At 36.1% G+C, this 16,326-nt stretch overlaps 1 protein-coding gene across 2 annotated transcripts in view; it reads left to right on the top strand.

Annotated features, from left to right (window-relative positions):
- LOC108995647 (TBC1 domain family member 17-like) overlaps window positions 1–15,566 on the top strand; it is a 28,239-nt gene extending 12,673 nt beyond the window's left edge. Inside the window, exons 8-16 of one of the 2 annotated variants that reach the window (XM_018971236.2) lie at window positions 1,701–1,781; window positions 3,318–3,377; window positions 3,616–3,714; window positions 3,801–3,911; window positions 4,368–4,439; window positions 4,536–4,652; window positions 11,889–12,038; window positions 14,256–14,356; window positions 15,061–15,566. In XM_018971236.2, coding sequence (XP_018826781.1) covers window positions 1,701–1,781; window positions 3,318–3,377; window positions 3,616–3,714; window positions 3,801–3,911; window positions 4,368–4,439; window positions 4,536–4,652; window positions 11,889–12,038; window positions 14,256–14,356; window positions 15,061–15,385 — 1,116 coding nt within the window. In that variant the 3' untranslated portion in view covers window positions 15,386–15,566. The remainder of the gene's footprint in view (window positions 1–1,700; window positions 1,782–3,317; window positions 3,378–3,615; window positions 3,715–3,800; window positions 3,912–4,367; window positions 4,440–4,535; window positions 4,653–11,888; window positions 12,039–14,255; window positions 14,357–15,060) is intronic. The other variant, XM_018971237.2, reaches the window with a different exon arrangement.
- The last annotated feature ends 760 nt before the right edge of the window (window positions 15,567–16,326 follow it).

Raw genomic sequence — 16,326 nt, 5'->3', positions numbered from 1 at the left:
AACTGACTAGGGCCATCAACTAACTGGCCTAAATCCTTGTTACGCTGCCTATCTCCCTTGCCCAAGCCCACACAAGGTCCACCTCTTTCCAAGCCCACCCCCTATCAGTTTTAAGTTCAACGCACCGTATTAGCCAATCCACCTAAATTAGGTGTCTCATCTTGTATACTTCTTGTGTATATGGGCATTGCCTAGTTTCATTTGATTCAATAAAGTTTTCTTACTTATCAAAAATAAAAAATAAAACTGGGACTGCCTTCCCTGACTGTGGTGAAGCAATCTTTCTTTTCTTCCTTCATGCAATTCTCCAAGGCCTTTGCCAACCATTGCACCGTTGAATGTCCCAGTACCAGCTTTGTCACCACCCTCCAGCTTCTCTTTGTAATAACCAAGAGACCCCCCTCCTTCACAAGTGAAATTTTTTTTGATTCTATCGCAATGTCCTTTGAAAAACCCATCCTAAGCACACCAACACCCTAGAGCTCAGTCGTATAACGCCATCACGGACCACCCAAACTCAGCGGAGAGAACAAGTGTTTTTTTCCATTGTCAAGAGAAATTGTACTGAGAGAAATTGTGTGTAGAGATTTGTATTCTTTTTTAGTGCTATGCTTAGTATTCATATTTGAAGTGGAAACCTTTCTAGATAATCTAGTCTTACTATAAAAATCTGGGCAAGTGTTAGCACATCTTGCGCTATAACCCCAAAGAATATACTAGTCAAAAAGCTTTCCTAGAATCATTTGTAAAGCCCAATTTTACCTAGTAAGTAACCAATATGGGACCTAGCACTCATGACTACCTCTATAACTTAGTCACCCTATGTGAGTTATTCCTTCGCCCTATGTGGGATTGGGGTGTTATAATTAATCTCCCAATTTAGGTGCATTATTGTTTTATCCTACCAAATTTATAATTTTTTTTCTATTGTAGTTATAACTTTAAAAGTGAATTGTGGCATCCTTTTTCTATTTCTCATCCTCTTGTTTATTGCGAGTGAGTGTGTGTGTGTGTGTTTTCACTATCCTCATCTTTCTACTTTATTTTTTCACCCTCCATGTTTGGATGATTAAAAGAAATCGGTAGTCTCTTTAACTGCTGGGATTTAGTTTTCTGTGGTCAAACAACCACTAGTCATTATCTAGACACTGTCTGGAAGTGGAAACTGTACAGACTAATAAGTTAGGTCTTCTAGTCTGTGTTTAATATTAGTTATTTATCAGTCCTTTTGGACATATTAGAGTGCTTTTCGTTTATGTGCTTTTGATGAGGTATAACATGCATGGAACCAGCTAGCGGACAAGGAAGGCGAAAGGGAGAATAGTGCTTGAGATGTGTTTGTGAGGATACAAGATAGCTTGTGAAACTTTTTTTTTTTAATAATGAATCTCGGTAATTAAATTTTCAAATTTTTGAGAAGAATTATTGAACTGCTGTTAATTTTTTCCTATTGAATATGTTTTCTCTTGTCAGGTTACCAGATAACTTGTATGCGTTTTTTAATGAGATTACATAACTTACAAAAAAAACAAATCTTTCCTGAATCTCCCAAGCTTTGCAAATTTTTCGTGAATGAATATATGGTTCAGATCAGAGCTTTATTCTCTTGGTTTCACTTAAAGCTCATATTATTTTAGTTGGAGGAATTTGAAACTCTATTCCAGGAGTGTCTAATACAGACATCTATACCTGTTAAACAGAAAATTTCTTATATGAAACACAATCTTGTTGAAGAAGCTGCCACCAATTTGGGAACTTTTGAGCTAGTCAATTGTAAGGAGGTATTGAAAGGAACCCTTCTGTTAAATTTTAATATCTGGGGTTCTTTTATTTCGGTTATGGTAATTAGTCCACAAGGACTTGTAGATTGTTTCGTGGCAAACATATGCTCTGTAAGTTTTTTGTTATGTTGTGGTTGTTTGCAGTCTAAATTTTGTTGGATGACACATGGTATGACCTGGTTATTTATTTGCACAATTGTTTTCCTGGGCTCGCTCTCTTCTCTACTTAAGAGTACTGTATCACATATGAAAATTAGTTATTAGAGTGATTATCAACCTTGATTCTTTATCCATCAAGTTGGAATATCCAATGAGGATGGGAGTTTTACTGGTTGAAGTGACAAGCATTAGTTATGCTTGCAACAGTTGCATTCATTACCATACTTGGATGTATTTCTAATGGGTTACAATGTGTAAACACGTTTGTGCGTTCTTGTAACTTCAATATGCTCACAAATTCCAAACCCAGTGCTGAATATTGGTAAGTTGAAAACTTCCTGCTCCCTAGCTTTCGCTAAAAGATACACTTGTTGCTACTGGTGTCTGTTTGTGTTTTGTAAAATAGATAATCATATATAGGCTGGTAATTATCTCTGCTGCCCTGATGAAGGATGGTGGTTAGGAGCTGTTTAAAATCTATTTGGAGTTCAATTGACAAAAAGTTGTTTCCATTGTTGATTTATTAACTACTTATACTTTCCTTGGTTTTCTTTCCTTGTATGAAAATGTGGTATTCTGAATGAGTTTCTGAATTTCCTTCTCACCTTAGTGGAATAGCATATATGGACTCCCTTTTTTTTACAAGTAAATGATTGTATTAATAAGAATAGGCATAGCCCAAGTATACAAGAGGGTATACAAGAGGTAACACCTATTTAGGAAGAAGAAATGGAAACAAGAAAATCATGAAGATCAAGGACATTGAAATGTTAACACCTATTTAGGCGTATGGACTCCCTTATTAAATGCTAGAGGTTGAGTTGAACTATAGGGTGTGTTGTGTCTCTATGCCGTTTCTGATGCAGGACCTTGCCAACTTGTTTGAATGTAGTTTTTTAACATATCACTTATAAAAAAAAAAAAACTTGTTTGAATGTAGTTTTTGTTCTTGCCTTCCAATACTTCTGAGTGCATAAAGTAAAAGTAAGCCAAATGATACCAGAGATTGGGAATAAATTTAGCAAGGGTTATAATCCACTATCATTTTACTTATAAAAAAAATAATAAAATACCGATCAAAATAATAATAATAATAATAATAATAATTCACTATCAGTTTACCTACAGAAAACAACTACCATTTTTATTTGTACCATGAGTGCCTCTGCTTGGATCCTTGACATGTCTCACTTCATGCCACGCCTAGTTATAAAGAGCATAATGGTGGGGTTGCGAGAGGACCTATGATTGCTAATTTTGATACACTTTTCTTGTTAAGATTTAGGAGTTTAAACAAAATTTTAAGATGCAATTTTTAACCTGATGACACAAGATTCTTTCCTTCTCGGCATCTCAAGTCAAATTTTTTTCTGGCAGGTTGATAAATTGACACTAGTTTGGGGAAAACCACGGCAGCCACCTTTGGGGCCTGAAGAGGTAAGAGCTGGGCTTTGTTGAGGATAAGTTCTATTGAAAATTGCAACGTATTTCTACCAAGTAGATGTCTGTCATTTCATAAAATTTGAATTCTTCTTTATTCAAACATTTTACAATTGCTCCATCGCTAAACCGAAGAGTAGCTTCTATCTCATTTCTGTTCTTTTGAAAAAAAGTAATTCTAGACATATGGAGTGCAATCATATTTGCTTTATTGAAGTTCTACTTCTTGTTGCAGTGGTTCACCTTCTTGGATTCTGAAGGGAGAGTCATGGATTCAAAAGCTTTAAGGAAGAGAATATTCTATGGGGGACTCGAACATGGATTGCGGAAAGAGGTATGTACATAATAGTATTTTTAAGGCAAGTGATTTTTCTTAACTGAATATGCAGCGTGTTCTTTGAAATCTCAAAATGAATATAGGCATGGGCGTTCGTGTTGGGATACCATCTCTTTGATTCAACATATGCCGAGAGGCAATATCTTAGGTTGATTAAAAAGTCAGAGTATGAGACCATAAAGAGGCAGTGGCAGGTGTGTAATGAATACTAGTCTCCTGTTCTTCTTGCTGTCTTGGATTTATTTTCATGTATGTGCATATTTCCATGTGCACGCTCTCTCAAGCACACATGTAATTATATTTCCTATTTTCAATTCCTATCCCATTGAGTTTTGTTTCTAGTCCTTTTTCACCATTCCTTTGCAAGATTGCCTATAAAGTGCATCATAGGTAAGCAACAAAGCTAAGACTGTAAACAGGAAAATTATTTTTTAAGGGTGTGGAAGAAAGTTAGTAAAACCTATATTTTAAATACATTTATATTAAAAAAATGTAAATTCTTTTTTTTTTATATCCATAAAAAGATATGGATGGAAAATTCTTTTGCCTCTTTTTAAATCAAGCTCCTGTGATTTTTTTGGAAAGTTCTCTTATTTCTCCTGATTATGATTTATATATGGCCTTATATGTATCCATATCTTCCTGTGCAGAGTATCTCCTCAGAACAGGCAAAAAGATTTACAAAATTTAGGGAGAGAAAAGGCCTTATTGAAAAAGATGTGGTAGGCCTAAACTAGCACGGTTTTTCTGAACTTACAAATCGAGTTCAAACATATAAGGACAAATTTTTAAGTTACTGTTTTTTATCTGTTTTAAAGGTAAGGACTGACAGATCGCTCTCCTTCTATGACGGGGAAGATAATGCAAATGTGAATCTGTTACGTGATATTCTACTAACATACTCGTTCTATAACTTCGATCTTGGTTACTGTCAGGTAATGTTTTATTGTGAAAAGTGAATTTTGCCAGAACTTTTTTTTGTTTGGTATTTTTTTTTATAAGTAAGACAACAATTTATCAACAGTAGTAAATAGGCATGGCCCAAGTATACAGGAGGTATACAAACAGCATACACATCGTTACCTAAAAAGGAGCTAGAAAGAGAAACGAGAAAATTATTGAAGCAAGCTCCATTAAGTACACAAGAGGATGCCCAAAGAAATAAAGTATGGAAGAAGAAACTTTTTTTCTTTGATATTAATTTTGCATAGATCCTTCAATGATTGTTTTGGTTGGTTAAGTTGTATGGAAACATCCCAAATAAAAGTCTTTAATCTATTTTTGATAAGTAAGATCGTCAAGAAAATGATACAAAGGCATTATCGAGGTATACAGTATACATCATACACTTATCTCCCCTTTTACTTCCTGTCTACTTAGGCTATGCCTATTTACTTGATTCAATAAAACTTTATCTTACCTATAAAAAAAAGAAGTACACACCATACACTTAATGAGGGAAAGAAAAGAGAGAAACATCATCATGGAAGCTAATCATGGAAGCTAAAGCTAGAAAGATATCAGTGGGCTTCTATCCAATGCTAAAGAGAACTGAAAAAGAAAGCCCTGAGGTTTTTTCCACAATCGTGTGCTATCTTTAAACTTTGGTCTCTTTTTCCCCTCCAAATGCACATCAGAAAAATCAGGATCATTTTCCATAAGTTCACTGTGATGATTATCAAACTAGCCTTTCCAGCATGCTGACAAATCAACTACCTGTCTAGGAATCACCCAACTTAACCCAAAAAGAGTAAGAAAAGCTTGCCATAACAAGCTAACTACCTCACAGTGGACTAAAAGATCTACTGATTCCTCATTCTACTTGCACGTACAACATCACTCGATCAAGATTACATGTTTCTTCCGTAGGTTATCCAAGGTTATTATCTTCCCTAGTGTGGTCATCCATACAAAGAAATCCGCTCTCGAGCAAGCACCACTCCAAATAGTCTTTCATGGAAAAGTGACGTTGATGTGGGGGATTAGTGCCTTGTATAATGATTTACTTTAAACGCATCTTGTCTTCATCACCTTGTCTTAATCTAAAAGAATACAGCCAAGCATTAAAGAGGTAAAATGGTCCACCTCCCAGTCTATCACAAATAAATTCCCTTTCTCAACAGGAATAGCCATTTAACACAAATAATTGTTTACCACCGATGCTTCCTTGGCCGTGGATATATTTAATAGGTTCGGGAAAGCTCTTTTAAGGTGCTGACCTTTGCACCATATATCATACTAGAACTTTAACTTGGGTCCATCACTTGCCTCATCTCGGATGTACCTGGGAGTACGGATGTGTAACACCCCTTCCCGTAAGTTAGGAATATTACAAAACATACATCACATAATGCTCGGTAAAGATATTCGTAATACCTCATTTATTGAAAAGCTTCAAAATGTTAAAACTGAATTGAACATAATTGTTTCGAAAACTGAACGTAAAGTAAAATAACGTAAACTAATCCTATGAATGACATAAAAGAAATCTAGTTCTTGTGTGAATATCACTTATTCCTTCCTAAGTCTTTGTACTAGATCTACTCTTGGTCATCCAACTCTGCGTAATCATAATCACCATCTGTGAGAATTAGACAGAAGAAAACAGGAAGACAAACAAAATTGAGTCGAATACTCAGTATAGCACATCATACCGTAAAATATAATTTAGCCTAGCATAGACTTACTTTCTGAAGACTCTTCACAACATACATACAGCATCATGGATTCACAATCATACACGTAACATAACTTTCTGAAAAACTTTTCATACATACATATATTGTCATAGATTCACATAGCATATCGATTCATCATTAACATGAGCGGAAACATACATAATCATGGCAACCATGTAACATGAATGCATAATAACTTGTTTATCTTGTCTTAACATGAAGTGAAATACACTTGAGTCCGTGTTTCACCTAACTTGCATAACTTGTTATAATTTGTGGTTAACCATGCTTGGATCCGTGGCACTATCTTAAAACTTCTTATCTTTCTTAATGCATGAGAATTTATTAGGCTTCATGAACTTTTCTAACATGGCATATTTTTGTTCATGACATATAATTACATGACATATTCTTGTACGTGGCATCGCATAACATGACATTGTCTTGTAAATGGCATAGCATAACATGACATGACATGAAAACGAATATTTTATGACATTCCATGGCATACATGATCTAAGTACTACATGAACATGACATACATGATCGAAGTATTACATGAGCAGGGCTTATATAATATTACATGGCATACTTGGCTTGAATTACTACATGCACATCTCATGGTTTACATATGATTTTAGTAACATTCAATCCATCAAACAAAAAATTCATTCATTCAAGCATAATCTCATATTTCATCAAAGATCGTGAAAGGAATCTAACTTTGACTTGTCTCTTAGTGTAGCGTAGATAACCATCATAAGCACATCATATTTTCATACATAACAATAATATTCACAGTACGCAAGCATTTATATGATCATACTATTTGCCTCTTAGCGCTGCTTCTTGGTTTCCAACTTGTAGCGCGTTACCTATACGAGGTATTGGACGTTACTAATTTTCTAGATAAACGTGTCGTGGTTCTTTATGTGATTAAATACACAATTGGAATTTAACATAGTAGTTATCTTGTTTCCATGCAAAATTAATGAATACTTCTAATATATACTAAAGCCTTTAAATATATCCTGTTAAGGTTTTTGGCTAACTATTGCTGGAATAAGCCCAAGACCATCGTAGAGCAGACATGAGGATTTTTCTGTGAACTACAACGAGTCCAAAATAATATCAGGCCCACATTGATTCAGCCCACTCTAATTATAGTAGTTGCTAACTACAATAAAACCCATCCCATGTGTAGGATCAGTCCACTTAGAAATTAAAGGGGTATTTGGCCGAATGGACTTAAGGCCCACGGGCCCATTCCAGATTAAAAAGAAAGCTTCTCTCTGGAAAGCACAAAGCTAACACAAAGAGCTCGTGAATGTGGGAGGGAGTCGCGCGATAACTTACCGAGAGAGGGGCTGAGTGCGACAGAAGCCCTTGGTGGCTGGACGCAATGGCGGTGCAACTGGGAGGTCCCTATGGTGGTGGGACACCGAGAGAGGGAGAAAGAGAGTTTTAGAGAGATGGAATTGAAAACTCAAATAACCGAGAGGGAGGAAGGGTGAGTGCGACGGCAGGGGCTTACCTGAGGGAGTGGGTGCAACGGGACTAGGTTGGCCGGCAGTTTCTAGCACCGTGGGTGGTGCTCTGATGTCCTAGGGTGGAAGCTTATGCGAAAGTGGGTTCTTCCTCCAGGTATTTTTTGTGTGTTTAAATCAGGGTTTCGTGGGATTTTATAGATGATGGGGAGGGAAATGGCGTGAGTCCTTAGGAGATATGCTAGTGTTTGAAGTTGGCTACACTTAGGAAATTATTCCTACGAGAATACGAACACTAAGAGGATTTTTGAAGAGCTTGAGTTGGGGTTTAGTTTCAAACTAGAAACCTATTTCAATATGGGAACGTAATGGATGATTATACGAAGATTTTGACAGGGAAATAATCACTGTTTTAATTTATCTGATAGCATATTTCCTAAAATAATAAAATAAACTAAACTAAATTAATAAGAAGAATACTAATTTTAAGCCCTAAATTTGGACCCGTATGTTATAGGATGTTCTTGGAACACCCCTTCCCGTAGGTCAAGAATGTTACGTACATTCATAACATGATGTCCGGTAAAGAGATTCACTCTCATAAAATACCTCATCTATTGGATCATAAAACTTGACTAGCATGACAGTCTTTCATAACATAAAAGCTGAAAAATAAAGATATGACATAAGCTAGTTCTAGGTGATACCAACATTGCTTAAATGTCTAAATCATACACTAAGTCTCTGGACATTTATTCTACCCCTGGCATTCCTGCTTTGTATTAATGAAATCATCATCTAGGACAGCAAAACATAAAAACAAAGAAACAAACAAATGAGTCCAAGACTCAGTAATAGCACATCATATTGTAAACGCAACTTAGTTTAACATTAGACTTAATTTTGAAAACTTACATACATCGTCTCACATATACATAGCATATAGATCATTCATTAGTAACATAAGCAGAATCAAACATAATCATGGCAATACATGTAACGTAGATCCATGAATGACTAACTCCATGCAATTCCTATCATTCGTACATAACCTATTCATCTTGTCTTTTGCTTACTTAGTAGCCATCATAACATGTGTGCATTGGTCCAATTGTCATTGACCGTATATAACATATCATAACATAGGGTAAACCACGCTTGGGTCCGTGGCATCGTCTAACATATCACAATATGTAGTGAAACATGCTTGGGTTTGTGTTATCACATAGCATGTGTTAAATCACGTTTGAGTCTGTGGCACCGTCTAACATATCATAACATGTAGTAAAACAAGCTTGAGTCCGTGTTATTACATATCATATGGTGAACCATGCTTGAGTCCGTGGCACCACATAACATATCATAACCTGTGGTGAAACACGTTTGGGTCTGTGTCACCTCATAGCATATGGTAAACCACGCTTGAGTTCGTGGCACCTTATATCATAACCTTTGGTGAAATACGCTTGGATCCGTGTCACCTCAAAACATATTAGCTTGCATGTGGTGGACCACACTTGAGTCTGTGGCTTGCACATCTACCTAAAAATTAAGGCCAGTCTTAAAGCTTACTTGTCATTCATGTGTTTTCTTATTAACTTTCACAATGCATGAGAACATGTTTGACTTCATGAATTTACATGACATGGCATACTCTTGTGCATGGCACAACATTATACATGGCATATTAATATGAGTCTTACACCACATAGCATAACATAGGCATGGCATAACGTGATCTAAACATTATGTGGCGTACATTTGATTTTCGTAACATCTCATCCATCTAACAACAATCATATCAACATAGCATACATAGTCTCATTTGCAAACATATCATCATAATTCATCAAGGTTCGTGAAAAGGGCTAACCTTGTATTGGCTCATAGCGTACCGTAAGTAAACATCACATTTTTCATTCACAATCAAAATAATTACAGCACACATATAATTATGATCATGCTACTTACCCCTTAGCGCTGCTTCCACAATCTCTCGTCTTAGCTCGTGACCTATACGAGGCACTAATTGTCGCTAACTTTTCTAGAAAAACGTGTCTTAGCATTCTAATTACTTAAAATCATACCATAGAGATAATTCAATAAATATTCAGCTATACTAAGATTAATAGATAGTAATGTTATTTAAAACTCATAACATATTCCTTGATTTTCTATTTAAAGTATAACATAATAGTTTTATTAAAATCCAACTAAATAGACAATGGGAATATTAACTAAAATAATTGGCTCAATAGTATACTTTAAAATATACTTTAAATCCCTTGAATATATTCTGTAAATACAACAAGCCAATTTAAACATTAAGCTCCACATGAAGTCAGCCCATTTAAAACAATACACTAGTTTATGAAATCAACACCCTTAGAAAATAGGAAGGCCCAAGGCCCATGTGAGAAGTCAGCCCACGTACAGAACAAGTTAAGACACAAATCTGACATAGACACTTAAGGGCAGAGATGTAATTTAACCAAAGATTTTTCAAAGTGTTTACGGGAGGTTACACAACAAGGGTTAAAAGGGCATAAATGTAATTACAATATTAATGCATGGGCTTTCTGGGAAAGGCTGAAACAAAAGAAATAAAAAGAGAAACACGTGCTTATGGGAGAGGAGGGTTGTGAGATGCTCACCGAGAGAGAGAGAAGAACCACTGTGACAGTGGGTCTGGGTGGCTGGCCGAGGGTCACAGTGGTGCAACTGGAGGGTCCCTCTGAACAAGATGGTGCGGCATAGAGAGAGAGAGTAGAGAGAGAGAGAGAGAGAAACTGTCAACCGAAAGCAATAGAGAGAGAGAGGAGGAGGGTGGCGGACAGTAGTGGGCTTACTGGAATAGTGGGGAGTCGACGGAGTTTGGCTGTCTGGCAGTTTCTGGGCAGCGTGGGTGGTGCTCCGACATCCTCTGTGGTTGACCGTGGCAGCGGCGTCTTTTGTCGTAGTTCTCGGTGAGGTGGCGGTCTGGTATGAAGAGAAAGTGCTACGGTGGCTTCTGCTTTCGATGTGGGGCTTGCTGTGAGAATGAGTTTGGCCGTGAGTATGGGTAGTGGCTAATGGGAAGGTTTTGGCTGCAAGGGAGCTGCTGGTTTGATGGAGGAAAAAGCATTAGGAAAAAGAGGGGATTTATGGGAGGGTTTTTTAGGTGATAGTTGGTTTCCAATTAGGAAACTATTCAAACTAGGAAATCAAACGGAGGGATGTACGGAGTGAAGATTGTGGAAGAAACTCAATCAACTAAAATCACTATTTTAAAACTGATCTGATAAAATATTTACTAAAATAATAATAATAATTATAAAAATAATAATTCTTTTTTTTTTTTTTTTTTTTTATGTCGGGGAACCTCTCCAAGGCAGGGCCCTTCGGACCCATCTCTACAGTGTAAACTCCGGTCCCGTACACCACACTCTCGGAAGTTTCCCTACACGAAACTGGTTAAATCGTTGGCTTTTCACTAGGGAGTGTAGTCTCAAATGATTGTTTGCACCCATGAGGTGTTGAATCTTGAAGGGAGTGATATCTCAAGACCAAGGCCTTCAACACTTGGGCTTAAAAATAAGAGGAATGCTATGCATTAGCCACTATTCACTCCCACACCCCACACCTATAGCTTTTTCATAGGGTGTGGGGTGTGGGGTGTGAGGTGGTGAATAGTGGCTGATGAGAAGAATATTTCTAGAAATAATAATTCTAAGCCCTAATTTAGGACCCGTATGTTACAGTTCTTCCATATCCTGAATGCATAACTCTCATTCACCTCATTAGAGCTCTAGCTACCCACAAACTACCATACTTCATATCTATCTCTACTCTCTATATACTATCTCTTTCATTGGCATAGCACCAAGCCATTTCCCCCGAAAAGGCTATATTGAATGTAATCAATCTTCTAATTCCCAAACCGCCTTCAGAAATAGAACACGCTTGGGCCCAATCTCCTAGATGGATATTATTGTTGCACATCATAGATTTTTGTGCTGTCTTACAGGGTATGAGTGATCTCCTGTCCCCAATATTGTTCGTAATGGAGGATGAGTCAGAATCATTTTGGTGTTTTGTTGCCCTGATGGAACGCCTTGGACCCAATTTCAATCGTGACCAAAACGGCATGCACTCTCAACTTTTTGCATTGTCCAAGGTACTCTCTCTCTCTGTGGGGTGAAAAACAAAATCAGTTGATTCAGATTGCTGTGCAAGTAGCAATGTCAAATATAAACATATTCTTTTATTTATGTTTCAACTTGTTTTTGCTTCCCTGGCCAAATGAGTATAAGATTGTTTTAAGCTGATGTTTTGCTTTTGAACAGTTGGACTTATTTGGAGTTGGCATTATTTATTTATCTGTTCCATTAAATGTTTATTTTTTATTTTCTCTCCCATTTGGAGTTTGTTCATTGCAACTCATGACGGTGGAACAGCTGATGCTTGCATGAAACTTAATAGGATAAAATTTCACTCTAGTTGCAGTGGTTTTTTTGTTATGCCAAGTGATTTTGAGGATTTTGTTTAGTGATCTCATTATTAAAAAAAACTGATAAAAAAAAACAAAGCAAGAAAGTCAATGGGTCTTCATCTTCCAGTGTTATTGAGAATAAAGGATTCTAGTACAGCATCTAGCAGACTGAATTGGGCTGAGCTGGCTGTCATTCGTAACACGTGGTTTTTAATTGCCTTTTATGACTCACTGGGGAGAGGTAGGGTTGCTAGGCTGGGACATCCCCCTGCCTCCCAAAAAAAACCTTAAAACCCCTTTCCCCCTAAAAATAATCATTTACCTCCAAATATCTAATAAAAACCCATACCCATGGCCCTATCCCCTAAAAAAATTCAAAAAGAATTCTTTATCCTCCCTCCGAGAATTTTGAATAACCCCCCCCAAAATCTAGCAAAACCACAAAAAAGGTCTAAAAATTTTTTGGCCCTAAAACAAATTGAAAACTGCCCATCAACCTTTACTTATCAAAAAAAAAAAAAACTGCCCATCAACCTTAAAATAGGAAAAACCATAGTCTCCCCCAAAAAATCTAAAAACTATATGAATGTTTGCTAAAACTCAAAATTTAGCTCAAATCTTTCTCTTTTTTCTAATATATGATATTTTTAACTCAAGATTTGATTCCAAAAAGATGTAATTTCTTTTAAATGATGACATGTTAGTTTTCTCCATTCAACCCATCATTTCCAAATTCATTTCCTTGATTTTATATGCTCTCTCTCTTTTCCGCAACAGCACCTTTTAAGGTGAACAATGTTTTTTAGATTGAAGATGGAAAATCACTATTTGGAATTTATGACATTTCACTTGGGCCCTGTTTGGATATAGAGATGGTTTCATCTCATCACATCATTACAAATTTCTCAAATTCTTACACAAAATATAATAAACAATTCAACTTTTTCAAATCCCAAAACAATAATAATATTAAAAAATAAAATTCTAATAATATTTTATTCAACTCATCTCTCATCTCATCTCACTATCCAAACCAGCCCTTATACATGCACACTCACGTCTTTAATTGAAAAATATGTTGATAAGATGTTTTGTATTTGAAATATAATAAAAAATATTTAATTATTATAATATTGATTAGTCACCACCCCCCCCCCCCCAAAAAAAAAAAAAAAACCCTTTTCCTTCCGTGCATTTTGTTTTTCGCTTATGTACATATTTCAGTTTCTTCTTCATGAATATTGGTATGGTTGGATGTGGTCCTGTGGTGGAATTTAGACCTCCAATACGGCATTGAGGATCTCCTACTGTAGTGAGTCTCTTCCTTCAATATTATCAACTTAATAAATGGAATCTTTGTTTAATTTGACAATAATTACCTAAAACAGGCATAAGATGAAACTCTTTTTTGTTAATCAGTAAATGCGTGCTCATATATTCTGTAAAGCATCATTCTAGTTATTTTGAATCGTTATACATGTGGTCATTGAAAACGAGGCAACATAACAATCTGTGAATGTGCATGCCTGTAAAAAGGAAAAACAATCTGTGAATATATACATGTACATTTGGAATCAAATTTCAATACCATGTTTGAAGATGTTGATCAGATTTTGGATGAGAACAGTTGGTTTACCTAAAAAAAAAAAAAGTAGCAAAACAGTTGGTTTGGAGATGAGATGAGATGAAAGTTGATCAATCCTCGTTTGGTTACACAGATCAAATGAGATGAAAATTGATTAAAATATTGTTAGAATATTATTTTTTAATGTTATTTTTGTTTTGAGATTTGAAAAAGTTGAATTGTTTTTTGCATTTTGTTTGGAAGTTTGGGAAAGTTACAATGATTAAATGAAAACAAACCAGGCCAGTTCTAATGAATTCTCACTATTTTTGTTGCAGTTAGTGGAGTTGTTAGACAGCCCATTGCACAACTATTTTGAGCAGAACGACTGCCTTAATTATTTCTTTTGTTTTCGCTGGATTCTAATACAATTAAAAAGGTCAGCTCTTTAATTTATTTGTTAGCTCTTTAAAGATTTCAGCTCTTTTGTTTTTGCTAATCCTTTATATTGGCATTGATGTGCTTAGTGAAATTGAATGTATGGTGTGGGTTGCATCCTTCCTCTTCTCCTGTGAAAGAGAATTTGCTTTGAACAATCAATGTTGTCCTCCAATTGCGATTTGTACTAAAAAGCTCAAGGAAATTTGGATCATATGTTGGCAACTACACAGACACACGATGCAGACACACACACACACACACCCCACACGCACGCAGAGGAACCTCTTTGACGTATCTAGTTGGATGGTTGGAAAAACACGGGAGCAACAAAGAAAATTTTGTGGAGCAGTTTTGTGTTGGTGTTTTGTTTTTTAATGATAATGCGGTTCTCTTTTCTCCATGATATCTTCACAACTAAACAGAGTTATTGTGTTGGGACTAAATAACTCATTGACCAACTTATTTTGTTTTTGTTTTTTTATTCTTAAATCCCGCTTCTTCTTCTTTTTTCTTTTTCTTGTTCTTTTTACAAGTTTGGAGTAACATGTTTCGAACTTTTGATGCCTAAAGTTACCGCACAACGTACCTTTGAACTGTACTCTTATTCCACTTTATGACAAAATTTGGACATGTAGCCTTATATATAACAATCACCTGAAATGCATTTATCGGGAGGTATGATGATATTGTCACTTTTTCTAGGGAGTTTGAATACGAGAAAACAATGCGTTTATGGGAGGTATTGTGGACGCATTATTTGTCTGAGCACTTCCACCTGTACGTATGTGTTGCAATCTTGAAGCGATATCGTAATAGGATAATGGGGGAGCAGATGGACTTTGACACGCTCTTGAAATTCATCAACGAGCTGAGTGGTCACATTGACCTGGATTCGGTCCTCAGAGATGCAGAGGCTTTGTGCATATGTGCTGGTGAGAATGGTGCGGCTTGCATTCCTCCCGGAACCCCACCCTCGTTGCCTGTTGACGATGGCTTATTATACACTCAACAAGATGACGTATTGTAATCATGGCCCCTATTCTATTCATCAGCCTTGTACTGTCAAATCTGTAGAAACACATTCACTGCTTTATTTCCCTCATGTAATTGAGTTATTTTCTGATTTTTTTATTTTTTCAGCAAATCAGTTTACTATCAAATAGCACCAAAGTCCATTATGAAATGATTCTTCTTATGTTTTGCTCTGATTTGATGAGAAAGGATTGTTGTAACCTGGGGTGCGCGCGTGACATCCCCAGTTAAGAATCGAGATCGATCGTGTATTTTCAATTCCTTTTTTGTTCTTCTTCTTTTCTTCTTTTGGGAGAGGGGAAGGAAAAATAAAGAGAGTCGGTTGAAGTGGGAAGGACTTGATTTTGCTTCACGTCTCCTGCTCTTTAATCTTTTCTTGTTGCCGAAGTTCTCTCCAATATTTTCGTCTTTTGCAAACAATTAAGTAGAGAGGCTGGTTGCCCTCGTAGGGGAGAACATAGGAACACCAATGTAAGCTAACATTTGTCTTCTTTTTTTTTCCAACTTCTTAAGCGTATATAGGTGGTGGGGATTTCAGTAACTGGGTAGAGTTGGCTTCTTTGATGAAATTTATTAGGGCACGCTCAGTTTTACTTTTATCAACGTAATTACTGACGCTGAAGGTCATTGATTATCATTCATCGGTACGCTATTGACTGATATTTTGGTTGTGTTCGGAGTTTGAGCAAGAAAATGATTTAGACACAATATTTTACATAATGATATTTTAAATGAAAAATATTTTTATAAAATATCTTATAAAAATAATATCATTTTACAAAAATATCTTCATTTTATAATATTATCATTTCACAGCAAGCAAACCTAATTGCAAGTTTGCAATATGCATTGATTGTTGAAGTGGTTGTAATGGAGCTGGGCTTTCTCAGCTTTGCTTGTCGACGGTTCTTTCTCTCTCTTTTATGGCTCCATTGA

This window comes from Juglans regia, chromosome 1 (assembly GCF_001411555.2).
Source record: "Juglans regia cultivar Chandler chromosome 1, Walnut 2.0, whole genome shotgun sequence".
NCBI lineage: Eukaryota > Viridiplantae > Streptophyta > Magnoliopsida > Fagales > Juglandaceae > Juglans > Juglans regia.
Note: the sequence above shows the minus strand (reverse complement) of the source record. Positions and strands in the feature narration are given on the sequence as shown.